Source organism: Berkeleyomyces rouxiae (assembly GCF_048999995.1).
Source record: "Berkeleyomyces rouxiae strain 22BRR77 chromosome Unknown BrBRR77_ptg000002l, whole genome shotgun sequence".
Taxonomy (NCBI): Eukaryota; Fungi; Ascomycota; class Sordariomycetes; order Microascales; family Ceratocystidaceae; genus Berkeleyomyces; species Berkeleyomyces rouxiae.
In genome coordinates this window covers 1,205,444-1,230,881 of record NW_027396492.1, presented here as the reverse complement: position 1 = coordinate 1,230,881, position 25,438 = coordinate 1,205,444, and the positions used below count along the sequence as shown (strand labels likewise).

At 51.7% G+C, this 25,438-nt stretch overlaps 8 protein-coding genes across 8 annotated transcripts; 2 read left to right on the top strand and 6 right to left on the bottom strand.

Annotated features, from left to right (window-relative positions):
• Nucleotides 1-119: 119 nt before the first annotated feature.
• Nucleotides 120-1,448, bottom strand: BROUX77_001894 (uncharacterized protein; the record flags this gene model as incomplete). Its single annotated transcript, XM_073746373.1, has 4 exons — nucleotides 120-941; nucleotides 1,018-1,151; nucleotides 1,233-1,293; nucleotides 1,392-1,448. The coding sequence occupies 4 exons, from the start codon at nucleotides 1,446-1,448 to the stop codon at nucleotides 120-122; spliced, it is 1,074 nt and encodes a 357-aa protein (XP_073606976.1).
• Nucleotides 1,449-2,386: 938 nt separating this feature from the next.
• Nucleotides 2,387-4,629, top strand: BROUX77_001893 (uncharacterized protein; the record flags this gene model as incomplete). The annotated part of the gene is made up of 6 exons (XM_073746372.1): nucleotides 2,387-2,506; nucleotides 2,637-2,714; nucleotides 2,785-3,168; nucleotides 3,231-3,357; nucleotides 3,426-3,442; nucleotides 3,508-4,629. 6 exons carry the CDS (start codon nucleotides 2,387-2,389, stop codon nucleotides 4,627-4,629), a joined length of 1,848 nt encoding a protein of 615 aa, XP_073606975.1.
• A 282-nt stretch (nucleotides 4,630-4,911) lies between these two features.
• Nucleotides 4,912-5,835, bottom strand: BROUX77_001892 (uncharacterized protein; the record flags this gene model as incomplete). The annotated part of the gene is made up of 4 exons (XM_073746371.1): nucleotides 4,912-5,079; nucleotides 5,155-5,549; nucleotides 5,608-5,652; nucleotides 5,742-5,835. 4 exons carry the CDS (start codon nucleotides 5,833-5,835, stop codon nucleotides 4,912-4,914), a joined length of 702 nt encoding a protein of 233 aa, XP_073606974.1.
• A 1,167-nt stretch (nucleotides 5,836-7,002) lies between these two features.
• BROUX77_001891 (uncharacterized protein) lies at nucleotides 7,003-9,069 on the top strand (the record flags this gene model as incomplete). Its single annotated transcript, XM_073746370.1, has 1 exon — nucleotides 7,003-9,069. The coding sequence occupies one exon, from the start codon at nucleotides 7,003-7,005 to the stop codon at nucleotides 9,067-9,069; it is 2,067 nt and encodes a 688-aa protein (XP_073606973.1).
• Nucleotides 9,070-11,135: 2,066 nt separating this feature from the next.
• On the bottom strand, nucleotides 11,136-12,740 carry BROUX77_001890 (uncharacterized protein; the record flags this gene model as incomplete). Its single annotated transcript, XM_073746369.1, has 1 exon — nucleotides 11,136-12,740. The coding sequence occupies one exon, from the start codon at nucleotides 12,738-12,740 to the stop codon at nucleotides 11,136-11,138; it is 1,605 nt and encodes a 534-aa protein (XP_073606972.1).
• A 2,083-nt stretch (nucleotides 12,741-14,823) lies between these two features.
• BROUX77_001889 (uncharacterized protein) lies at nucleotides 14,824-16,891 on the bottom strand (the record flags this gene model as incomplete). Its single annotated transcript, XM_073746368.1, has 2 exons — nucleotides 14,824-16,641; nucleotides 16,709-16,891. 2 exons carry the CDS (start codon nucleotides 16,889-16,891, stop codon nucleotides 14,824-14,826), a joined length of 2,001 nt encoding a protein of 666 aa, XP_073606971.1.
• A 630-nt stretch (nucleotides 16,892-17,521) lies between these two features.
• Nucleotides 17,522-19,572, bottom strand: BROUX77_001888 (uncharacterized protein; the record flags this gene model as incomplete). The annotated part of the gene is made up of 2 exons (XM_073746366.1): nucleotides 17,522-17,621; nucleotides 17,690-19,572. 2 exons carry the CDS (start codon nucleotides 19,570-19,572, stop codon nucleotides 17,522-17,524), a joined length of 1,983 nt encoding a protein of 660 aa, XP_073606970.1.
• A 1,940-nt stretch (nucleotides 19,573-21,512) lies between these two features.
• Nucleotides 21,513-25,150, bottom strand: BROUX77_001887 (uncharacterized protein; the record flags this gene model as incomplete). The annotated part of the gene is made up of 3 exons (XM_073746365.1): nucleotides 21,513-23,844; nucleotides 23,909-24,383; nucleotides 24,445-25,150. 3 exons carry the CDS (start codon nucleotides 25,148-25,150, stop codon nucleotides 21,513-21,515), a joined length of 3,513 nt encoding a protein of 1,170 aa, XP_073606969.1.
• Between the last annotated feature and the right edge of the window lie 288 nt (nucleotides 25,151-25,438).

Genomic DNA, 25,438 nt, shown 5'->3' with positions numbered 1-25,438 from the left:
TTGGGTGGCTACAAAATAGGTACAGATATGTAGCATATGGCTGTCTTGTTCTAGAGTAATAGAGAATCTGACGCATGAATTTGTTAGAACCCCTCATATAACTAATTAGATTAAGAAGATTAAGCCACGATAGGTTCGTGGGTACGACCGCGAGTCTCCATCTCAGCATCAAAGCTATGGCCGTGTTCATTTTTCAGTTCCTCATCAGAATCCAGCTCTTCAATCTCGGCCTCTCTCTCTTCATCTTCCTCGTCGTGCCATGAGCTGCGCTCATCGATAATATGGCGGTCCTGAGAAGCAAGGTCGATGCCCTGGCCGTTGCGCGCGCGGATATTATTCCGGCGGCGCTGTGACAGAGTGCGTGAACGAGTTGATAGCTTGGCGGACACGGCGGCATTTGACGAGACCCAGTTGGTAAGAGCATCCTCGCAGTCCTGAATGATAGCCTTGCTGGCCTCGTAGCCATCATAAGCGGCGCGGGTTTCTCCAGGTGTCACAGAGGTGTCGTCAATCAGATCTAGAAGGTGTTTACCGTATCCGGAAATGATGGCGACTTTCTCGCAGTGCTCGCGCAGAGCATCAAACTGGTAAGTGAAGGCAGACTTGATTTTTTCACGCGTGATATTAGAAAGCTGGGCCTCGGCGACCAGAGATTCGGCTTCGGCACGGACAAGCTCCTGCTCCAGGACGACAATCTTGGGGGAGTTGGGCTCCTTGTACTTGAGCATGGCGATGTTATCCGTGATCTTCTGCTTGCGGTCACGGCTGGGCTGCACAGATGCTTCGATGTTGCGTATGCTCTTCATTGTCACGCGGTACTGGTCGTAGCGGTCGACATATTGATCCTCCAGTTCGCCAATTTCGTAGAGCAAAACTCCGATTTTGTCAGTGACATCAGATACGTCTTCATCGCCCGACTCACCCCACAGGGAAAGTTGTTTCTACAGTGCACAGAAAGACACGATTAGTAAGTTGCTATGGAGACAGAACTCCATGGTCCCAAGCATCAAAACTTACTGCGACCTCCATGCGCTCTCGCGCCACAGACTCCATGCTGCGCATGACGTTTTTTTCCATCTTCACCAGCTGGGTCAGCTTCTTGGACAGCTCGGGGCCAAAGGCGCCGGCAGTGCGTCCACGCAGGGCATGGCCTGTATGAAGTTAGTACTGGGGCTCTATTTTGGTTGTAGCTGTAACTAGTCACCGGTCTTGTTAGGACGAGGTGGGCGTACCAAGGTTACCGCGACCGAAAATGCGGCCACTCTTAGTCGAAGAAGGAGGCGGTGGAGGAGTCTGCAAGACGAGGCGATGTGTTAGAGCAAGAATTTTGACATGTGAAGAACACCAGAAAGCCGGATTCTGGTGGCATTAGCATTGCAAGACAAACAAACCTCAAGCTGCGAGGCTGTTGGCGCCCGAGTCTGGCGCATAGAATAGGTGCGATGCATTGCAGGCGGGAGGTGTGGGGCAGGTAAAAAAAGACTTTGTGGTGGGATGTGCCCAGAATGTGAGGAATGCTCAAAGCCAAGAAAGAATCGCGCAGTTATACAAGAAGTAGGATAAGCGATGCGGGCAATAAGACGAAGAAAGGAAGAGTAATCAAGATCGTCATAGCTAGGTGGAAACGCTCGACATTTTAACCCTGTGCTAGTTACTTCTGCATGACCTTGGCCTGATTCCCTAAGCTTCATGCTGGCCGAAAAAGGTTTTTTTCTTGCTCCTGCAAACGTCCATCGACGTCATTTTTCTCCATTGTGGCCCCTGTTTGGGTAGCTGCGAAGCCCAAGCTGGGTGGCTAACGCTGGAGACGGAAGTACCGTCTTGTGGCGTTTGGCAGGTACAGATTTAGGTAGTTGTGTATGTACCCATGTACTCATGCACTTGAACAGATGATGACGAGAAGCTTCTGCATGGGTTCCACAAACGACCCACATTTACACTCGATGCTTCCGGCTTGTCGGCGGTAGCTACCAAGGCTAATTCGCTGTTGGTGTATAGCATCCATCCGTTCGCTTAGCCTCACCAAGCTTTCTAGCGGTCGGCAAGAGCTAACTATTCATATCAGAAACTACCTATCCCACATGGGCAGCTATCATACGATACACGACCAACTGCCAGCCAAACAGACAAGAACATCGTTTGCGCTGAGAGCGCTCTTTCCTGCGACCTTATCGAGGCTTATCTCGTAAATATCTCCATAGCTCTCATTGTTGTGTGTGCTGTTCATCTTTTCTCTCTTTCATTTTCACGCCTCTTTGAGCGTATTTAAGTCAGAGGTCCGGGCTACCCATAAATTGCGCTCTGAAAATCCGAACCCATACAAGTGTTATTTGTCTCTGTCTTCTTCTCGTGCTTGTTTTGCTTCTTCCATTCATTCATGCCCATCATGAGTTTTGTCAACTATCCCAAGGCTCGCCAGGCTGAGCAGTGGTCCAAGGGCCCTGAAGCCGAGGACAAAAACCCTGTTTTGCGAGGCCGCATGCTTGCGGTTGCTGGAACAATGCAAGTATTTTTACACCATGAGCTGAAATGAAGATTCGGGCGTGTTCCCATTCCATCTAGTGAGAGCTTCCGTAATAGAGGCATCCGTCACTGACACAGCTCTCTTCAGTGTCTCTAAAGTTCCTGCACTCCAGAACTTTCTGTGGTCAAATGCTGGGTTTAGCTCGCTTCGGGATTACGCCGGACTTGCTGGCGTCAGTCCTCGGTTCGTGGTACGACCCCTTCTGGAACGCGTCAAACATCAAGTTGCAGAACACAACTAACTCATAATTGACACTCCAGCCTCTCGTGATTCCTGCGCAGAACAATGAACAAGCCGTGATTCCTAGCGCCCCTGATCTAGCCGATGAACTGTTCCAATGCAGTGCTGCTGAGCTTGTAGGCCGCTATCACACTGCCGCCGACTACCACGCTGCCTACAAATCGGGAGAGATTACACCTCTCCAGGTCGCCGAGGCCCTCCACTCTCTGATTCATAGAGACCAGACGCCCCGTAGCAAGTATGACAACGCATGGGTCGATTCTCACGGTGCTGACAATATTGCAATTGAGGCTGCACGTCAATCAACCGAGCGTTGGAAGCAGGGGCGCCCCCTCGGCCTTCTAGATGGCGTACCCTTTGGTGTCAAGGATGATCTCAATGTCAAAGGCTATGTCTCTCACATGGTATTTTCCTCCAAATGTGCTGCCCATGATGTCGCTATGAATGCTAACCATGGGCTTGAAAGGGCCTTGCTTACCAACCCAACCTAAGCTTTCAAAAGCCCGCCGAGGAAACTATTCATCCAGTAAAAATGCTCCAGGAGGCTGGAGCGATTATGATTGCGAAGAATGCTATGCACGAACTTGGATGCGGTAAGTAACCTATATATTGCGTATGGCTATCAGGTGCATCGGCTAATTAACCTCACTTTTGGCAACAGATACTACCGGCTGTAATGTAAGCTACGCATTTGATGTTCTTGGATCACTTTTCTCGTACTGACTACTACTTCTTTGAAACAGCCGGCCTGGGGAACACCTACTAACTGGCACAACACGTCCTACTATCCCGGAGGCTCATCTTCCGGGGCCGGCTCGTCTCTTGGTGCTGGAATCATCCCTATTGCTCTTGGCACCGACGCAGGAGGCAGCATCCGAATTCCACCATGCTTTAATGGCGTTTATGGCCTAAAAACCACTCACAACCGCACCATGAGCGTCCACCACACCATGTCTGTAGTTTCTCCCATGGCCGGTACCGTTGCTGATCTTACTGCAGCATATCGCGTGGTAGCGCAGGCTAATCCCGAGGATGGTGTCACTTCTTGCTTTGTGCCCTCTGCTCTACGTGACTCGGACGCTGAGAAGTACATTGGTATTGATAAATCGTGGGTAAACAAAGCCGATATGCAAGTTATCGAAAGGTTCAACAGCGGTGTCGATTACCTCAAAACCCTTGGTTACAAAGTCGTTGACATTACCATTCCAAACTTGAAAGAGTGCCAGCTTGCCCATGGAGCGGTGTGCCTAACGGAAATGGCCGAGCAGCATCGTTCTCGTATCGGGGGCGATGCAAACTGGTTAAACACGGTTCATAGCGGCACCAAAATCATGTTGGGAGTTGGATCCTGCACACCTGGCCTAGACTATATCAAGTACAACCAGCTACGGACAGTCCTCATGGAGCACATGGCATATATCTTCAAGACATACCCAGGCATCCTCATTTTAAGCCCGACTTCTGCGCAGTCTGGGTGGGCGCGTGACCCCGGTGATGACGCCTATGGTGTAAACGACGCCAACATCAGCCTGCGAAACATGATTTACGTCTTCCTTGCCAACATGACTGGTTGTCCCGCTTTGACAGCACCCATCGGCTTTGTCGAACCTAAACAAGGCGAGGGCCAGTTGCCCATTGGCATGATGGCCATGGGTGAGTGGGGTGCTGAAGAGTCACTGCTTGCTTGGGCCTCTGATACGGAGAAGTATCTACATGAGAAATACCCTGGTGGTCGTGTGAAACCGGCCGGGTGGGTTGACGTGCTGCAGTTTACGCGGGATCGTGTGAGCAGCGCCCAGGAGGAATCGAGTCTTGATAGCAAGGGAATAGCGGACGGTGCTCAGTCTTTGTCGGCTTCAGCTTAGATATTTATGCCGAGGAGAGTCAGAGCGCTAGTGAGAATCTTGCTATGGAGGCAGAAGAGAGAGAACGCTTGACCCTGAGGTTTTTTTTTTTCCATTGGGACCTTTTCGAGCATGTTCTGATGGAGCCAAGTCAAGGGATTCCTCACTTTATTTTATATTCACAAATACAATGTAGCATTTGTTAATGCATGCACTTACATAAAAGCAGCCTGGTTTCTAGTCCGATTTAATCAAGTTCATCACCGTAAATATAGCGATTCTATGTTCTTCCGGTTTGGACCTCTACAGGAACTTAGCAGCCAGTGACATCAGGCCTGAGTTGCCGCCGCTAGAGCCTGAAGTCTGGCTCTTGAGGAAGAACTTGAGGGCAAACTGGGCAGCCTGCTCAATAACACTCTCCTTGGTGGTGCCCTTAGCAACCTTGCCCTCGGCCTGGGCGTTGTCAAACAGCTGCAGGAGCGGTAAAGATCATGTTAGCAAGCATGGCTTCTGTGAATGTGCAAGTATCTTTGTATAGCAACTTACCTTGCTTCCCTCAGACATGGCCAGACCCAACAGGGCAGCCTGGCCAGCACCTCCAGAGCTAGAGTTTGAGCCGGAGCCCGAGTTGAACATTTTGATGGCCTGCATGGCAGCAGCGGCTCCGAGGTTGTTGGAGGAGGCCTTCTCTTCCGAGCCGCTGTCCTTCTTTTCGACAAACTTCTTGAACATCTTAACGGCAAAGTCCTCGTCGACCGATTCCTTCTCCTGGGCCACCGAGTGCTTGTTCTGGTTCAGCTTGTTGAGCACGCTGTGGAACATGTCAGAGTCGCCGTGGCTGCCCGAGGCCTTGGCGGCGGCGTCGGCCGTCTTCTTCTTGTCGGCGTCGGAGTCGAGCATGTCAAAGAGGTTGTTGTTGAGCAGCATGCCGCTCAGGCCGCCTGTATTTGTTAGGCCGGTGTTAGGGAGCGAAAGACAGGACAGGGGAGGCCGACGTACTCAGGTTTCCGGGCATACTAGAGTTGTTGGAGCTGGAGTGGGTAGCTATACCAAGGTGTTAGCGATCGGCACGGCTTGATATGTAGGTACACAGACAAGCAGTAAGACAAGCATCTGGGCCAAGGGTGGCGTACTCTGCTGCTGTTGCTGCTGCTGCGGGGGGGAGTTGGAGCCAGAGCCCTGCTGGCTCTTGCTGTACTCTGAAGCGACGGTCTTGAGGAAGTCCATTGTGATGATTATGTAGGGATGAACGGTGGTAGAGCGAGAAACAGGGTGGACGGAGACTAAGAGAGATATTATATGCCGTGGAAAGGCAGAGCTGTGGTTGTGCTCGAGAGCGGGGGCTGTTTGATTGCCTTATAACTGAAAAGAGCTACAAGCTCGGTGCTGAGGTCTTCCTCCACGTATTAGATGGCATCATGCGGTATAGGGACGGGTGGGTCCTAAGACCTTGATGCCAGGTGCCACTGTGTAGAGGCCAGGTGCCAAGTGCCAGATGCCGACTCTGTTGTAGAGGGCACCCACTCATCACAAGCTAGCTATGACAGTTTTCCATAACCTGTGGGTGGCAGTCCAATGAAAGAGTTGTGGGGCTCATCGGGCATAGCGAAATGCAATGGGAGCTGAATCAGTCTCTGAAGCGGTAATAGTGAAGCGAAAATAGTGAAACGCTAGACTCGCTGCGTTTCAGATTCTTTTATGAATAGTGTAGGGTTGACTAGGGTTATGTCAAAGCCCTTCCCTTGGACCCAACAGACTTGGCTCCGCAAAAATGCCTGGTTCTGAGCTCTATGGTCTGTATAACCAATGTCTCGGTATATCTATGCTTGGGGATAGAAATGAAGAACAAAAGGAGAAAGGAAAGTGAGCAGAAGGATGTTCGCGATAAGCCAGAACATTACATACATACGTACATACATGTGTATGTAACTACGTACACCAATTGGACAAGTCCAAGTCTAAGTTAGCCCAGGCACCACACCAAAGCCTGCGAGGGTCTGAGCGCCAGGGGAGTCCCGCCGAAGAGCGCCTGTGAGACAGGGCACACCCCCTGAAGTCGGCGCCTAACGACAGAGACTAGTGCCCTGAAGATACCTCCTGGCCCTTCTGGAGCCTCAACTCTGGCCGTGCTACGCTTTGTCTCCTTTTTTCTTGCCGTTGAGGTGGTCGTGACTCTTTGCCCGTCACGTCACGGTTCTTCTTTCTCTGCCAGTGATCACCGTGATATGTCTGCCCGGCCGTCACCAGCGTCTTTTTTTACCGCATCCGCCAACATCACAGCTCGCCAGTCCCCCCGCCAAAAAAAAAAAGCCCGCCCACTATACGCCGCCCTGCTCACCGCCTGAAAGGGCCGCCCCCTAAACAGCGCTAATCTGCCCTCTCGCCCTCTAAGCAATGTCTGGCACGCCGTCATCTTCATCCATGGGCTTGGGCGACCGCGTCCCCAAGTCGCCACATCATCGCATCAAGTCCATGCGCTCACAGAAGGCCCTCGTGGCGCACCCGCCGCTGGCCACTAGCAACATTCCGCCGGCCGTCGGCGCCGCTGCTGTGTTGTCGCCGTCGTCCGCATCCGCCTCGGCCACCGCCTTTTCCGAGGACGCTTCGCCGGCCTCGCCACTGTCCGGCGGCCTGCCGCACGCTGCGTCGTCGTCGTCGCTGCACGCATCCATAGCCGCGTCTATTGCCGCCGCCGGCACCTTCCCCCGCAGCCACACACCCAGCTACGTCTCCGGCCGCACGCTCGACCGCCGCCGCAAATCCTCCCAGCCCGAACTCGCTCTTCGCAGCCGCGCCCATTCGCTCGTGGCCTCGCAGGCGATCTCTGTCCATGGCCAGCCCCAGAACTCGCAGCCCCCGCAGCACCTGCCAATGTCCGCCTCGGCTGCCACTTCGCCCGCCGTGCCGAACATACCGCACCCGATCCCTATCCCCGCCTCAGCCCCTGTCTCAACTGCCACCACACCCGCCACTTCAAAACCGCACACGCCCATACCAACCTCGCACCCGTCATTACCCCGCTCGCTCGATGTGCGAGCAATAGCAGCCGCTGCCGCCGCTGCCGCTGCAAATAGTGACGGGAGAGGCTCGCCGCCTGCAACCTCGGCCGTCTCAGCCGTGTCCTCTAGCAAATTGCCGCTGGACCCCATAGACCCCGCCAAGAGCGCTCGCCGGCCCGGTGCCATGCGGAGCAACAGCGCCATCACATCTCGCCAGCCAGCTGTTGCTAGTACTACTACTGCTGGTGCTGCTGCCACCAATAACGCTGGCGTCTCGAACCCCCCCGCAAGTGCTGCGCCCCCACTCGTGACGCGGCCTAGCCAGACGTCCGCACAGCCCGTTCCTTCGTCTAACTCCTCCGTCGCCCACCTTTCGGGCATGACACGAAACGACCCAGCCGAGCCGACCCCCAACCTGCAGTATACGCCCCATCCCGCCCTGCAAACGGCCGGTGATGGCGCTGACGTCACTGTCGCTCCAGCATCGGGCATGTACTACTCCAAGGCACCGGTATCAGGGATCCCCATGGCGGCGGTGCGCGCGCACACCACAGCACTTATTGGGTCCAACGTGTACGTGTTTGCCGGGTGTAACGCAAACACATGCTTTAACGAGCTCTATGTTATGGACGCCGACTCGTTCTATTGGTCCAAGCCGCACGTGGTTGGTGCGATTCCCATTCCACTACGCGCCATGACGTGCACGGCCGTCGGCAAAAAGTTGGTGGTGTTCGGTGGTGGCGACGGCCCTGCCTACTACAACGACGTCTACGTGCTCGATACCACCAACTTCCGCTGGTCCAAGCCGCGTATCCTTGGCGACACCATCCCCAGCAAGCGCCGTGCCCACACGGCCTGCCTGTACAAGAATGGGCTGTATGTGTTTGGCGGAGGCGACGGCGTGCGCGCGCTCAACGAAATCTGGCGCCTTGACGTCTCGGACATGACCAAGATGTCGTGGTCCCTGGTCTACAGTCCCGAGGCCTTTGCCCGCCGCGATACAGGACCCAAGGCCCGCGGCTACCACACAGCCAACATGTTTGGCAGCAAGCTCATCATCTACGGCGGCTCCGACGGCGACAAGTGCTTCCACGACGTGTGGGTGTTTGACGTTGATCGCTGCATCTGGAAGTCGTTCAACACGGCTACTGTGCACCGACGGCTGGCGCATACAGCCACACTCGTCGGCTCGTACCTGTTTATTGTCGGCGGCCACGACGGTGAGACCTACACCAACGAGATCCTGTTGCTCAACCTTGTCAGCATGACCTGGGAGACCCGCAAAATCTACGGCTCCCTGCCCTCGGGGCGCGGCTATCACGGCGCCGTGATATACGATGGCCGGCTGATTTCCATTGGCGGCTTTGATGGTGCAGAGGTGTTTAATGATGTGTGGGTGCTTGAGCTGGCTGTGCACTCATACTACTCGCAGATCAGCCATTTCTCCATCGACATGAGCTGACGGGGTGAGGTGAAGACGGATAAATGTAGGATGAGGGGGTCAGGAGACACAAGTCTACTCTCTCTCTCTCTCTCTCAGTATACGAAGCTATGACATGTTCCAAGATTCAAGACCATCATGATATTTCCTGTCTGTTCATTTATCAATCCATATGACGCTGCGAGCGTTAGGGGCGTTTTAATAATTTCACTGTAACAAAAACATAAACCATTTAGTTACGTTGTCACATGTATTCCTGTTCTAATTGGTGGAGCCTGTATATTCACAAGTTGTGCATGGATGAATAGAGACAGAGTGATAGGAAATAAAACGACAAAAAAAGAGCAAGGCCTCTTGAAGTATAGCCGCCAAGTATCGCGTTATGAGTAGTAAGCAAGGAAAAGAAGAAAAATAGACAAACATGGACATGAACAGAGGCAGTTGGTGTTTCAAGAAAAGAAGAAAAAAAACAAAGAGAGTAGAGCTGAACAATACTAGAGAGCGTGATCAAGTCAAAGATAATGGGACAGTAATATGAGAAGCTCATTCATACAAGAAAAAAAAAACAAGCAAAGCCGTGGACATGAGAAAAAGACAGTAACAGGAACTTGAACACGGAAATAAAAGACGAGAAAGAGATTGAACGCAGAAAAGAGCTCCCGAGAGCAGAACTACAAACCAAGAAAAAGAAGAGCAAGAACAAACGCGCAATGTAAAGCCAAACAATAATGATAAGGAGACTGTCGAGTGACAGATGATATCCAAGACCAAAAAAAAAAGATGAGTGGAGTGTCATGAAAAGAAAAAGGGAAAAAGAGAGGAAGGGATGGGAGGGAGAGGGACACGACATGACAGGACGAGACGAGAGATTGCTTTGAGAAGCAAAAAGATATCTAGGGAGAAGAGGTCGAAGCTGAGTCTCAGAGCGGCATCGGACGAAAATCGAAATCAGACTTCAGCGCGGGCCAGAAATGCCCCCAGGGACGGATTGATGGATTGCCAGAGTAGTGTGACGAGACAGAAAGAGCATCATGCTTCTTTTTTTGGCTTCTTTCTTGTTCCCTTGCCTGAGAAACACACGGTACGCCACGCCGTGGTTGTGCGTGCTCCCCAAGTCTCTGGCACGATACCAACAGATCGGATCGCCTAGGCCAAAGGGAGACAATGTGTGGAAAGACAACAAGTGGAATGTGTTGAGGAGGAGACATGTAGGACGAGGCCTTGTAGCGTTGGCTTGGCACGGCACAAGGAGTAAGATGGGAGCCACGTGAGCGGAAAGAAATAAAACAAAGACGAGAGGAACGGTGAGAAAGAGATAGAGAGAGAGAGAAAAGGAGCGGAAGCGGAGTTGGGAAGAAAACAAGGGTGACAGGTGTGAAGTCATACATGTGACGTCATGGATGGTGACACGAAGGACAGGTCCATGTCAAGTAGAAAACACAGTCAGACAGCAAGAACAGGAATAAAGAGAGCAGAGCTGAAGCTGAGGTGGCACAGACAAGAGAGAGAGAGGGGGGGCTGGTGGGTCTCTCGAGAAGAGAAAGTAAACAGGGCGGAATGATAGATTGGACGGGAAGAAACACAGACGGCCAGAGAATGCAAGCCTTGATGTGTCTTGTCTTGGCTATGCCCCAGTGCTAGCAAGTTTGGATCTGTGATCGTGTTTGTGACGGTGTGACGCACGTCGATGTATATGTACATAAAATATATATCGGCTGCTACGGTTTGTGGCCCCTAGATCGTGTGATCGTTGGGCAAAGCGAAGCAATGCAGTTGCTGTGCCATTTGTGAGGGCACCAGTCTCTTGTAGTGCCTTGTTTCTTTTGGTAGTTTTGTGTTTTTTTGTTTCCTTCCGTGTGTAATCTGGTGTCCTATAAGTCGACGTCGGACAAATAATGAAGAGAGATAGAGGAAAATAAAAATGAGAACAGAAGGAGAGGTCTGGCCGCTAGTCTGGATGGGAGAGACAGGTGAAATTGCACCTGTAGGATGGCATAAAGGAAGATAAGGATCATTCCTGTATGTGTACATGGGTATATATCCGCTTGCAGACGGAGAGTCTATCTGCCGAGAGGCAACTAGGCGAACTACATGCTTTGCGGATGGATCATGGCAGGCGGACTGTTGATGATGTGGTTGCGCTTGTTGCGGCCCTTTTTGATATGGCTCTTGAGAGCGCTCGAGTCAAGCGGCTTAAGCAGCTCGAAGCTGCACAGCAGCTCTGGCGAAACGGACATGACGGCACCCCAGTTGTCAAACTCGCCGCAGTAGTTGGGCGCGCTAAAGACGGTCACAAGCACCCGGTCGTTAAAGAACTCGTAGCCGTCTTCTACTACCATGTGGGCGCGACACACGAGGTCAAAGTCATGATCATTAAGGAACTGCATGATGACGCGCTTGCCAAAGCAGTAGCTGACGCCACGTTCGTTCGGCTCCCAGTCCGACTCCATGTCAGCCGGGTCAGACCACAGCAGGTCATTGAGCAGGCCGTAGTCGGGCACATCGGTGGGCCGCACAATGTTGCGGATGTCATCCATGCGGCTGAGGGCAGGCGACAGGCCGCCGTGGACGCAGAAGATTTTGTTGGCCACGATAGCGGCAATGGGCAAGGTGTTGAAGCAGTCAATGAAGGTCTTCCAGACCTTGAGGTTGCAGCGACGCTTGCACTCATCGTAGAAGCCGTAGACGCGCGTGACATTTGCACATTCATGGTTTCCACGCAACAAAAAGAAGTTTTGCGGGAACTTGAGCTTGTAGCAAAGAAGCAGAAGAATGGTTTCGAGAGACTGCTTGCCACGGTCGACGTAATCGCCAAGGAAGAGGTAATTGGCCTGCGGGGGGAAGCCACACATCTCGAACATGCGGATCAGATCAGTGAACTGGCCGTGGACATCGCCGACTACTTTAACGGGGGCGTCCAGCTCGAGCAGAGCAGGCTGGGATAGGAAGACCTCGCGGGCGCGTTGGCAGATGACAGTGATTTCGGCATTGCGGAGGCACACACTCTTTGTGACCTTGCCCGAGTACGCAGCATCATGCAGGCGGCGGATGAAGTCGTCTAGGTCGATATCCTTGATGTCGTTCATCATGGCGGGGCCTTCGTCGAAGGCGTTGGTGGGCGTGAGTGGTTGCTGCTCGGGGGTAGGAGTGGCCATGTTAGCCGACGATGGCCGTGAGGACGCCAAAATGGACTTGCCGGGCGGGCTCAGATGGGCGTGCACACCGGCGCCGGCTGATGGCGGCTGGTCAGAAATATGGCCGATCTCCCCAGTAGGCACACCAGCTAGCTCCTGGTTAGCAGCGGGCGTTGGCGATGGCGGCACCAGCGGCGGCTCGTTGAGCTCTGAGCGCGGCGTTTCAAACGGCTGGGACGAGACCGCGGGAGCCGTGGACGAGCTGTCGTGGCGGAAGGCGGAGAGCGGGCGGCCGATGCTATTTCGGAACGACGATGAGGCCGGCGTGGCATCTGCGGGCGTCAGCGAGCCCGAGGCTCCACCGTTAGCGTTGCTGAAGCTTCCCATGCTAGTGCTTAGCAGGGTGGAGCCGCGCGGGCTGTCAGTCTTGTCGGAGCGGGGGATCTTGGAGCGGATTCCTTTGAATGAGCGAGAAGACTGCTGGGTATCTGACTTGCTGAGCGAGGGCAAATCGCCCGAGCCTCGAGAGCCGCTGTCTTTGGATGAGGAGTTTCCCATAATGTCAGCGGGAGAGGACAGAAGGAAGCAGATAACGAATACAACCGAATCGAGAGCGAGCGGCGTAGAAAAATCACGTCTCGGTCGGAATGTGTGATCACGTGGCCAGGCAGCAACGCAACGCAGTGGTGGTGTGTGTTGTGTGATGGAAGAGGAGAAAGAAAGATGCAAACGGAGGAGGAGCAGGCCGAATATAAGCGAGTGCGGGATGTGGCGATAGCGATGCTTATGCGTGAGCGAGCGAATAGTCGGCCGGTCGATCGGTGGGTTGGCCGGTCCGTGAGCGTGGCTACAGTGCTGGGCGGAGCTCGAGAACAGAGGCCGGTACTACCGCGGGCGTGCAGCGAGAGGCCAGCCAGCAAGAGGCCAGATCGGAGCGGGACACGGGCGACGAGGAGAGACGAAAACGTCACTCGGGCGGCGACAGCAACGGCGGCGGTCGGGAGGCGGGTGATGGGCAGCAGAATAAAGCAGAGAGAAAAACGACAAAGAACCAGGACGACGAAGCAGGTGGCAGCCGGCACAGGGAAACAGATCGGCGGCAGCGATCGACTCGACGGGTTCAGAGCGTTCGAGAAGAGGCAAGGCGGTGATGGCGATACAAATGTCGTACTGAAGACTAAGATGATGTTTGGAGGAGAAACTGGACTGGCAGCCAGGAAGAGAGCACCGTCCGCTGAAGAACTGAAAACTGGATGAAAAAGAGGACTGGCCAGAAGTATATAGAGCACAGGCTTCTATAGGCTTCTGCTACAGGGTATGCAAGACACTCTACAGTGCGGTCGCTACAGGCCTGGGCCCTGTGCTTAAGCCCTATGCCAGGCCCAGCAGCTACTCCAGCGCGCTATCAGCTCAAGCACCGTCTAACCATGTCACTCTTGCAAACTCTCGTCACTGTCACATGCTTAGTCAGGCCAGCTTTGCTCGTCAAGAACGAAAAAAAAAGAGACAACTAACATGTACAATGCAAGATAACAACAACCCTCGGACCACACAGCAGCCCAGCCCCGGCGGCACCCAAAGCCAAGCCTCGTTCTGATCTCCATTTGATTGTCCATAGAAGCCCGTTCGTTTTTGCCGTGTGCTCTCTTTTTCCCTCTCTATTGCGTGTGTGCTGGAGATTTTCTTGTTTCAAAGAGTGAAAAAAAAAAAAAAAAAAAAACTGCTCAAATATAATACACGGCACTTTCCTAACCCTTTCTTTACAGTCAGAGCGGGGCCTTTTCCATCACATGATCAGACACGTGCAACGATCTAATCTGTAATCGCTGTAAGCCGACCCGTGCTGCAAGGGGATTCTGGGTGCCATAGATGAGGGGACAAGAAGAGGGCCTCAACAACCACGAACAACCCGACATGTTGAACCAGAATGAGGAGACACGCTAATAAAGACAGTCAACTCAAATCAACTCAGAGCAAGGGTGCAATCGTGATGATGCGTAACCGAAATCCACGCGACCATAGAAAACCACTACACTACATTGCACGAGTCCAGGGATACCAAATAAAAATTACACAATAGCTAGGAAAGTGACAATTCATATTCACTCTCCCCCAAAATGCCAGTGTCAGATCTTACTACGTCGGCTGCAGCATCTATGCAATAACAAACTGCTTAGAAGCACTGGGGTCAGAAATTCTTGTCTCACCGCCCCCAGGCACCGCCAATACAATCCATTCATCCCATCCTCGTGCTCTGCCCGGCTCTGCTCTGTTTTCTGCCTCTCTGCCCAAGCCCCCCGAATGCCAACTCAATCAATGCCAGCTCGTCGTCTGCCCAGCTCGTCCTGCAGACCGTGCTGCTTCGTGTTAGCCAATACATATATGCAAGTTGCAGAAAAGACCAAGACTGACGACACATTCAAAGTATCAACTGCTCTTTTTTTAGGCTTGCCGTAGCAAGTGACAGAAAGCCGCCACCTCACGTCTCTATCTCTCTTCTTCTAGTGCTCTCTATGGCCCCTCAGTTCTTCTCGCCATGTCTCAACACCATGTATACATCCAAATACGCGTAATACCTACCCCTGGCCCCTTCCGAGTGCTTTTCAACCTGTAACCCCTCCTCCTCTTGCGCATGTGCCGCTTACTTCTCCAGCGACAAACCCGCCGCCGCCGCCTCCAGGTTCTTTTCACCCGGCGCAGCACTCTTTGTCGCAGCGCCAGCCGCCGTCTTAGCCGCCTTCTCGGCCTTCTTGCGCTCCTTGGCCGCCGCCTTGCTGGCCTTCTTAAGAGCCAGCTTCTCCGCCTGTTCCTGCTTTTGGCGTCTAAGCTCCTCGCCGCCATACGCATCCTTCCATTCGTCAATCTTAGACGGCGGAATCACAGAAAACAGCAGCTTGGGCTCGCCAATAGCATGGCCTGCCTTGATCACGGTCGTGTCAAACGCATCCAAAATCGCCGGCGACGGCTCGACGCCGATCTGCTTGAAGATTGACTTGGCCGTGTTGGGCATGTACGGCGCGAGTACCGACGCCAGCAGGTTGATATGGTTGAGCGTGTAGGCAATGACGGCGGCGCACTTCTGCGGCTCGTCGGCCAGCAGCTTGTTGTCCAGCTTGTTGTCCTGAAGGAATTTGTTGCCCAGGTACGCCAGCTGGAGGATGTCGGCGATACCCGCCCGCAGCTTGATGCTCTCCATGTGCTCAAGGTACTGCGACAGCACTGCGTTGGTCTGCTTAATGTGCTCGGCAATGACGGCGTCCGTGTAATCTCCAAAGTCGGGGACCTTGCCACCCAGCTTGGCCGTGCAAAACTTGACAGTGCGCTGCACTAGGTTGCCAACATTCTTGAGAAGATCGTTGTTGTTGGCATCGACAAATTCCTCCCACTTGAACTCGGTGTCGTTGGTCTCGGGCCGTCTGGACAACAGGTAGAAACGCCACACGTCAGCGTCGATACCCGTGTCTTTGGCGTTGTTGCCGAAAACACCCACGCCCTTAGACTTGCTAAACTTGCCGTTCTCGTAGTTGAGGTACTCGGATGCTGATAGCTTGTGTACTTTGGTCCACTCCGTCTCGGTACCCAGAAGCGAACCGGGGAAGATGATGGTGTGAAACTGCACGTTATCCTTGCCCATGAATTGGTAGAGCTTGACATTTTCAGGGTTCTTCCACCACTTCTCCCAATTCCGCGTTTCCGTATTATCGCCATCTGTGTAGTTGGCCGTGATGGAAATGTAGCCAATGCAGGCGTCGAACCAAACGTAGAACACCTTGTTCAGGTAGTCCTCCTTTGCCAGACCTTCCAGGCCTTCGGGAATTGGCACTCCCCACTTGAGATCGCGGGTGATGGCTCTGGGTCTAAGGCCCTTGTCAATCCACGATTGCGTGATAGAGGCGCAGTTCGCCGACCAGTCGCCCTCTTTGCTGGCTTTCTGGAACCACTCGACAATGCGGTCGCCGAGCTTGTCAAGCTTAATGTAAAGGTGCTTGGTCGTCTTGCGAATCGGCGTAGTACCGTCAACCTTGCAGCGGGGGTTGATCAGCCAGCCCGTAGCCCGAGCTTCGTCAGCCTGGACTTCGTCGCCTTCCTGGGTTTCCGGCTTCAGGGGATCAAGCAGGGAGCCACATTTGTCGCACTGGTCACCGCGAGCACCCAAATCGTGGCAGATGCTGCACTCGCCCTCGACGAAACGATCGGCCAAGAAGGTGTTATGTGACTCGACAGGGCAGAAGGGCTGGGTGCTGGCGCGCTCCTCGATGTGACCATTCTTGTACAGTTCGGTGAAGATTTCCTGCACAATGGCAGTTTGCTGGGCCGTGGGCGTGCGACCAAAGATGTCAAACTCGATGTTGAACCAATCGTAGATGGACTTGTGCATAGCATGGTACTTGGCGCACAGTGTAGCAGGATCGACGCCCTCTTCCAAGGCCTTGGTCTCTGTGGCAGTGCCGTACTCGTCCTATCGCATAGTCATGTAGGTTAGATTGCTGGACTATCTTTACAGCAGCCATGATTCTCGCACTTACAGAACCGCACACGTAGAGAGACTGATAGCCGCGAGCCTTGCAGTAGCGCGAAAACACATCGGCGGGCAAAACACTGCCAGTCACATTACCCAGATGAGGCACGTTGTTGACGTAGGGCAGAGCGCTGGTGATAAGGATGTTGCGCTTCCCCTCGACGGGCAAGATGGGGGTTTTGGCGGCCATGACTCAGATTGTGGTGGGCTATGCTGATAACCGGAGAGAGACAAACAAAAGAAGAAGTGAAATAGTGTGACGACAATGTGGGATTGTTGTATGACTAGACGCAAAAGTTAATCATCGAATACCAACTAGTTAGAGTACTCCTTTGTTCGAGTTTTAACCCACACAAAGAAAAGCAGAGATGAACGCAGGCTCAAAAAAAAGAAAAAGTTCGCAATGGAGGGGCTCAAAGAAAGATCAAATGTCTGGGTTAAGTTCACCGGAGAAAAACTGAGAGGAACATACAGAAATGGAAATCTTGTGGAACAAAAAAGAAAGGCTGATGCACAAAAAAAATCCCCTAATGATCGCGGTATTTTCTGATTTGTGTGTGTGTTAATCACTAGTTCTGTGATGCGAAAGACTCATCGCAAAATCGCGGGGCATTTTGTCGTCAGCGAGAATGACGATAGATAAGGGTTTTACGATCACGTGAATCGGTTTTGGCAGGAAGATGCCTAACCCTATGATATGCAAGGATTGATTGGATACTTAAACATTAACTACGACGTCTACTCAGATCTTAAACCTAGCTAAACAATGTTGTACACTTGCGCCCGAATCAAACACGCCGTCCTCGGTCTCTTCACACACTTATGTCATGTAGTATTTAGGACCTTCGCCTCCCTGAGGAACCTGCCAGTTGATGTCTTGCTGGGGAGCCTTGATGTCACACGTTTTGCAATGGATGCAGCTAGAAGTGGTGTTAGCAGACAATTGAGTTCCATTTCAGTATATCTGGGTCCGATGACTGTTACTTACTTTTGGGAGTTGATCTGGAAGCGGACACCGTGATTTTTGCTATCGTCTTCTACGTACTCATATACACCAGCTGGGCAGAACCGGTTCTCAAGGCCCTTGTACAGAGGCCACGCCTTGTCAGTGTGTGCATCCCAGTCCTTGACCTGCAGATGCACCGGTTCGTCCTCCTCGTGCATCGTGGCAGTACGTGAGACACTGGTCAGCAGATCAAAGGTAATCTTGCCATCAGGCTTGGGGTACTCGATCTTGGGGCAGTCGTCAGCACGCTTGGTGTTGGCATAGTCAGGCATGCCGTGCTTAAATGTCCACGGGACACGGCCACGCAGCACAAAGGCCTCGAGGCCAGAGTAGACCAGGCCACCGTACATGCCGAGCGGCGAGTGAAACGACGGGCGCATGTTGCGGACCTCATACAGTTCTTTCCAGATAGAGCTATTGCGGAGACTATCTTCATAGTCGTAAAGGAAGACCGATGAGCCGGACTCGCTAGTGTTGGAAAGTGCCTTCCAGGCAGCTTCGGCAGCGAGCATGCCGGACTTCATAGCATTGTGAGTGCCCTTGACCTTGGGGACATTGACAAAGCCAGCCGAGTCACCAATAAGGGCACCACCAGGGAAAGCGACTTTGGGAATGGATTGGAAGCCACCCTCAATTAGTGACCGGGCACCGTACGATATGCATTTTCCACCTTCAAGGGCTTCGCGGTAAATGGGGTGTAGCTTCATCTTTTGGAACTCCTGGTAGGGTGAGGTCCACGGGTTGGAGTAGTCGAGTGATATGACGAGCCCAACGGTGACTAGGTTGTCACCAAAGTGATACATGAAGCCACCACCATAGGTGTCGTAGCTAAGGGGGTATCCCACAGTATGGGTGATGGAGCCCTTGTTGAACTTGGCAGGGTCAACCTCCCAAACTTCTTTCAGGCCGAGACCATATGTTTGGTGCTGACTATCGCGGCGCAGGTCAAACTTATTGATTACTTGCTTGCTCAAGCTTCCATGGCAGCCCTCAGCAAACAGGGTAACCTTGGCATGGAATTCCATGCCACGCTCGAATGAGTCCTTGGGCTTACCCTCTTTGCTCAGACCAAGATCGTTGGTAGCCACTCCCTTGACAGAGCCGTCGGAGTTATATAGCACCTCCGACGCAGCAAAACCAGGATAAACCTCGACGCCGACTTCTTCAGCGCGCTCTCCTAGCCAGGCCGTGAACTGATTTAGACTCACAATGTAGTTGCCATCGTTATGCATCTGCGGCGGCGCTGGCACAGGCAACGAGTAGTTCTTGAGCAGAAGGCGCATGCGGTCCGTAGTAGCAGGTGTGGCATGTTCAAAGTGATTAGGGTTGTTCTCGTCAAGCCAGTCGGGGACAAGCTCGTTGATGGCTGACGGCTGTATCACGGCACCTGAGAGAATGTGTGCGCCGATCTCACCGGCCTTTTCTAGCAGCAGGACCCGGAAGTCCTCATTTCCAGCTTCGTTGGCCAGCTGCTTGAGGCGGATGGCCGCAGCCATGCCTGCAGGACCTCCACCCACAATACAGACATCGACCTGGTCTGACTCGCGCTCAATGGTGATGGGGTCGAAGGTATCGTCGTTAGCGGCTTCGGATTGACGGGCAGGAGTTGTGCTAAACGGCCTGTGGAGCACGGAGCGGGCAGCGGCGGCAGCGGCGCGGGGGGTCCATGAGGCATGTTTTTGGTATACTAGACGAGAGGTCGCTGCTTGTTGTTGCCGTAGTTGGTTGGTAGTAGAAAAAGAAGAAGAGACCGAGGTACTGGAAAGAGACCTCGAAGATGCTAGCACTAGGCGAGTACTTTGAAGTCGAGAGATTTGGCGCGACGAGCGCTGCAAACTGCGGCCAAGCGGCGTCGAGGAGGACATGATGAAGGTTGTAGAGACGAAGGCAGCAGAAGCAGAAAAGTGTTCAGTCACAAAGCAGCAAAAAGAAAAAGCTGAACAGAGAGGATGAGACGCTTATATGTAGTAAGCGACACGGTAGAGGCTAAGAAACCCAAGGAAAACAAAGATGGCCGCTCCAAGAGTTGCTGGTTCTCCGACGAAGACGGAATCAACTTAAATGTTTTCTTATTTTTTTACGTCACTCTGATATTTTTTTTCTTCCTCTGTGGGACCCTGAACAGGCCGCTAGCTCTGGGGGGTTCAGGGCATTCAGCCGCTGTAATTACATTGGACATTAGAAGTCACAGCCTGGCAAATACAGAGGCTGAACTACTGTGTTGTCTCAAGAAGACGATAGCTTCCAGTCACCCAAGCCAGGAATGCCTACGTGATTCAATATTGCTGTCTGTATTTTTGGGCCTAGCGGTGGCCCGCATCGGAGCTACCAACACTGGGTGCAGAGTCACGGCGCAGTCTTTTTTTCGGTCACGATGCTGGGCTGGGGCGCCTAGACCGGCTGTTCAAAGCTTCATGTCCGGTTGTTGATCCGATCACGTGATGCGCAGTGTAGTCGCCAATCAGGTGGCCTGGATTTCTACGCCCATCTCAGCTCTCTTGTGGGCTTTTGTCTCTATTTTTTTTTCAGGTTAACAACCCCTTTCACCTTTGGTTGCATCTTCATCCTTCTTTGCCACCTGGATCCCAAGTGTAGGACAAGGCTTTACACTCGAATCTAGGCGGCATGGAGTTTTGCTGTACTCGCTCTGCTTACAGACATAAATGTGACTTATATGTTAGCCTTCTGAATTCGGGGCGTTTTTATTGCTTGCCATTCTCTAGAAAAATACATAACTACGCAAACAGACGCTTCTCTTCGGCTCAATCAATCTCATTGTGTCTTGAAGTCATGCCGAGCTAACCTTTTATATACTAGCCCGCTGGCATGGGTCAACAAGAAATCAAACAGACATGTGCATATCAGGGACGCTTAACAGTCTGTGGACAAGCGCCAAAATTGACTCGATGTTTGATCTTGCGGTCTTTGTGGAGGACTTGAAGCCGAGGTTAAGCAGCTATAGACTTGGCGCTACATGCACTCCAAAATCTCCATTCATTACAAAGTGACCAGTTGCAGACAATATCATGTACCTGGATTGCCATTTGTGGTACATCGCATATGCTTACATGACTAACTATTGGCTACATACTGCGTCGGAGTTCACTGAGTCATAAAATACATAGGTCCTCAGCCCCTGGCCTATAGTGCACCGGTGCTAAATAGTGGCGCTTGCAAACAGTGTAGAATCCTGTAGCAATCAACCCTTGACTATGTACAACAACCTGAAAACACTGTAACCATCTATCACACCAAAACCTGAGCAATCCGTATGTATGTATGGATGTGTGTAAGTCATCATCCTTAGCCCGCATTCTCGCCAACTGTCCGCCTGAACCACGTATTTAAGCAACTAAGAGAAAAGGCCTACTAGAAGCGTGGGGTGGGGGGGCGAGCAGTGCTAAGAGCGTAGCAGACTCCAGCAATGCTAGGAAAGCAGCAAGCTCACGCAGTGCTGAGAGAGTGGCAGGCTCAAGCAATGCTAAGAACTCACGTGACTGATCATCTCCACTTTTTTCAAACCTTTTCCACCACTCCCCCCCCCCCAAACCAACTTAATATGTCACTTGCTTCGCAAGCGCCAACAAAAGCCCACTTGTCAGCTGTGGGCCGCTTGTGTTCTTTTGGCTTGCAGCTGGTTCATTTGGCTTCTCCAGCTGTTGCCAGCTGTCATCAGAATATGTAGTAATTATCACATGCCACAACCAACTTTACAACATAAGAACAATGGTTAGTTATGTATGTAGCTACAGAACGTCAGTTCACTAGCATCTGGTTTGTATTGACCTCTTGCCTCTCGTCCGTCTTAACTCAACTCAAACCCGGCTCCCGACTGAATGGCATACAGCAACTTCTGCCGCATAATTTCCTTGCTCTTGTAAGGTGGCAGCTTCAGCAAGTTCATGCACGTCGATGCACTTGGGAGCCGGTCCCCATGCGTTGTCGACTGTGAATCGCGGATTGCGAAGCGCGGGTTCAACTGCGAAAAGCCCAGAAGTGGCGCTCTCGGTACAGATGTGGCATACTGCAAGACTTGGCGTCGCTGCTCTTCATCCAGCTCATGCATCACCTCCCAGAACATTTTGATGACAGGATGCTCCTCATTATCATCACCAATGACGTAGATGCCACTGTAGTATGTGTTGGCTCTCCAGTCGTCGAGATCAACTGGTGCTGAATCTCCGCCCACTAAACGCTGGAGCTCCCACTGGCTGAACATGGAAATCCATGACGGTGCAATGATATCCCATAGTCCTCGTAAGAACGCTGTCGATATCTTCTGAGATTGCACTACTAGACGGTGTCGCGAAAAGTAGGAGGTGTACAGTAGCCGGTTTTCGTTTGTGACTGCAAGCTTGTCGCCATTTGGAATGAGGTTACGAGTAATGTAGACTGGCGCTTCTCCGGGGATTCCTGCTTGGTCATCCACCGTAAAGTCTAGCTCCATCTCTGAGGCGTCTCGCACGTTTTTCAACATTACCAGGCCTTGGTACGTCTGCTCATCAAGGTCCCTCAGGTCGTTAATGTTGCCTTTGTAACCTGTTGCCCCATTTATTCCCATGATCCATTTGAGGAGAAAAAACGGCGCAAAGCTTACATCTATCAGGATCCCTTCGTAGATGCACTTACCTACCACTCTACCCAGGAATTCATACCTATCCAAAAGCCTTTTCAACTTTTCAAAACATCTCTGTCTTTCCTCTGCAGTGCTGGAAGTTTTGGACTTTTGCAAGAACCAATCATACTGCGATGGGTCAGGGTAATACTGGTTCTGGGAGTTCGTTGTGAAAAGCCCAGATGATCCAAAGGCCTCGCTGGTAACACTGATGAGAAACTCCTTGGTGACACCACCCCCATCAATTCCTGCTTCAGTGGCCCCGAATTGGTCCACAAAAATGATGTGTAGTGGGTTCTTGATCCCTGCTCCAACCTCCCAGAGTCCATCAAAGGCGGACTCAAAAAGCCTCTGACGCTGGATTTGAACGTCGCGTCCTCGGATAAAGCCTTCATCAGCGCCGTTGTTAAGTGCTGCTCGCAGATTCTCATGATCGAGTCTCCCCTTTCGCGTCTTCATCTTGTCTATCTTCACAAACTTGCGCATCAATTCCACACGCGTGTCAAACGGAATCACAAATGGCATGTGTCGAAGGACTTCGAGACGAGGACCAATAATAGCCTTCATACGAGAACGTTGGGTCTTTCTTCTCTGTATATCCCGTTGTACCTGGGGACTCAGCATTTCAGAGCGATTTGTGTAAAAGTTGTTCCCAAGTCTCATGAAAGGTGTTGTAGCTGGCCGGAATAGCTGCTCTATATCTTCCTGCTCTTCTTCGCCTGCAAGTTGTCTTTCGTGCTCAATCACAACATCTGTGACAAACCCAGACATATTAAACTTGGTTTTCATCAACCAATGGTCCGCAGGAAGGAATTTTCGTCGTGAATCCCGATCATAAAGCATATTGAGCGCATTGGTAATGATGACCTTTAGATGTGGCAAATCCAGCTTCATCAGGGTAGCATTGGGTGCTGCTTGGTTCTTCACAATCTCCGACTCTCCAGATGACCATAAGGGCTGTTTCCCACGAGATGTGAAAGTACCGTATGTTGGAGAGTCTGAGTTTGGTTCAATCTCGAGTTCGGCATTATTGTTGTACAACGGAAATGACATCTGACACAGGAAACGTGAGAGACTGGAAAGTTCGGCCATAGACAAATTGCACTGCTGGATTCGCGGAGTCTCGGAAGTGAGGGAAGTATCAGGAATCATGAGTCGGGCAAAAAAGTCATCATCGTCTGTAAGTCTCAGCACAAAAGAGTAAAGGTCGAGAGTAAGCAGAACAATCCTCCACTCCGTTTCAGAAACTGAATTATTCGAGGCTGGATCCAGGTATTGCTTCAGGGCAACCAGAGGCTCCAACTCAAACGACATAACTTGTCGATAGAGGGTAGTGTTTAGTAGGGCTCCTAAAAGATGCTGAAGAAGGGGAACTTTTCCTTTAGCAGTGCTGATGTTGCTAAGGAAAAGCCTTAGGCTAATTTCGTCACGTCGCTTGGGGAAGCACTTGAATAGGCACATCATGTAGCCAGCTATGGTGCTAGTGGCTGAAGCCACATCTTGAGGCGTTTGGAGAGTGTCCCTATTTCGTTCGTTAGTTGGGCAATCGTGTATACTTTTGTAGAAAATATTGGATTGTAACACACAGGTTGAAGCTTTTGACCAAGTGTTCAATGGCGGGTTGAGTTGTCAAAGATTCCAGTTGTTGTTCAACGTAGGGGGGGAGTTCAATAGTTTGCTTCACTTTGACTCGATCTTCTTCAGTTTCAGAATCGCTTTCAACAACATTATCCAGTAGATCTGAGTTTTTTGTTGTAATTGTCTGGGTTAGTTGTGAAGATATTGCATTGACTAGAATGAGCAAGGCATCCATAAAAGCACCATATGTTGTGCCACGACCTGCTTCAGAGCCGAGCAAGATCAGATGGGCTATTATCCACAAAGCCCTGTCATCATGCTGAAAATATTCTTTGTGTTTAGAAAACTCCCCAACGATTGTAGAGGACAAGATTGAGATGTCGACTATTTCAGCCAGTGATCTGATAATATTGCGTGTGTTCTCAGTACTCTCGTATGTGAGAAGAGAGAAAGAGAAGGCACTATAGACAGAGTTCAAGTATCCTATGGCGGGGATTGTTAGCTTGGTGTTATGAAGAGCACAAAATCTCCTAGTTTTTTGTACCTTTGTCGACGGCATTGGAGCACGACAGTTCCAGTGGCACACGTATAGCAACTGTCCAGTTATGTTGCGTCTCTTGGCCCAAGCTTATAGAATCTCGGATTTCGATAAGAAGCTTGTAGTACTTAGGCAGTAGTGGCTGTAGCAAAACCCCAGCAGATGAGGCTGATACAATTAACGCGTGTAGTAAATCGTTCAAGTTTCGGACGTCAATTGTAGAAGCCTGAAATGGGACATACTCCTTAAGAGCATCTATTATTTTATCACAGAGAAGTCGAGACTGCATGCTCCCTATAAGCTCAGCAAATGCCTTAGAGCCCACCTCACGGATATCATGAGCAACGGCGAGAACACGCTGTTCGCCGGTACCATTGGGTTTGAACGAGGTAGATATCAGTGGAATGGCAGCACAGAGGCGGTGTTGTGGAGTCGAGTGCTCAGCAGTGCTGTATATTTTATCAAACTCCGCTTGACGAGAACGCCGCAATAAGCCTCTCACTCTATGACCCCTCCATACTCTCTGCACGGTCTGAACAGCCTCGGTTTTCTTCTTGTCAAGCTGGCGGCGCTTCCGCTTCTCCTCGGCTTTGCTGACGGCATCAGAAGCTCCAAAGCCCGATGATGGCGCCCAGATAGAAAAGGCCGAGTTGTTGCCGCTCATATTGACATTGCGAACGCGGCGAGAGTTGCCGCTGAAACTGGGAATCATGGTGGCGGCAACGGCGATGATTGATATAAATACTCGCAGGTTGGCTCTATATGGGCTTGATAACAGGACTGATGAATGGTCTTGATGGTATAGCTTGTCCCATTGACCGGGATGCTAGTTGCTTGGTGGGTTTGCTACCAGCTAGAAAGACAAACAGATTTGGAGAATTATGTGTTGTTATGGGGTTTGTACAAGTGTGTGGTGACGTCGCCACAAAAGACGAGAAAATACAGGAAATATGCGTGCGAAAGTAGTGAGAGTGTCGAACGGGTGTTTTGAAGGCGTATG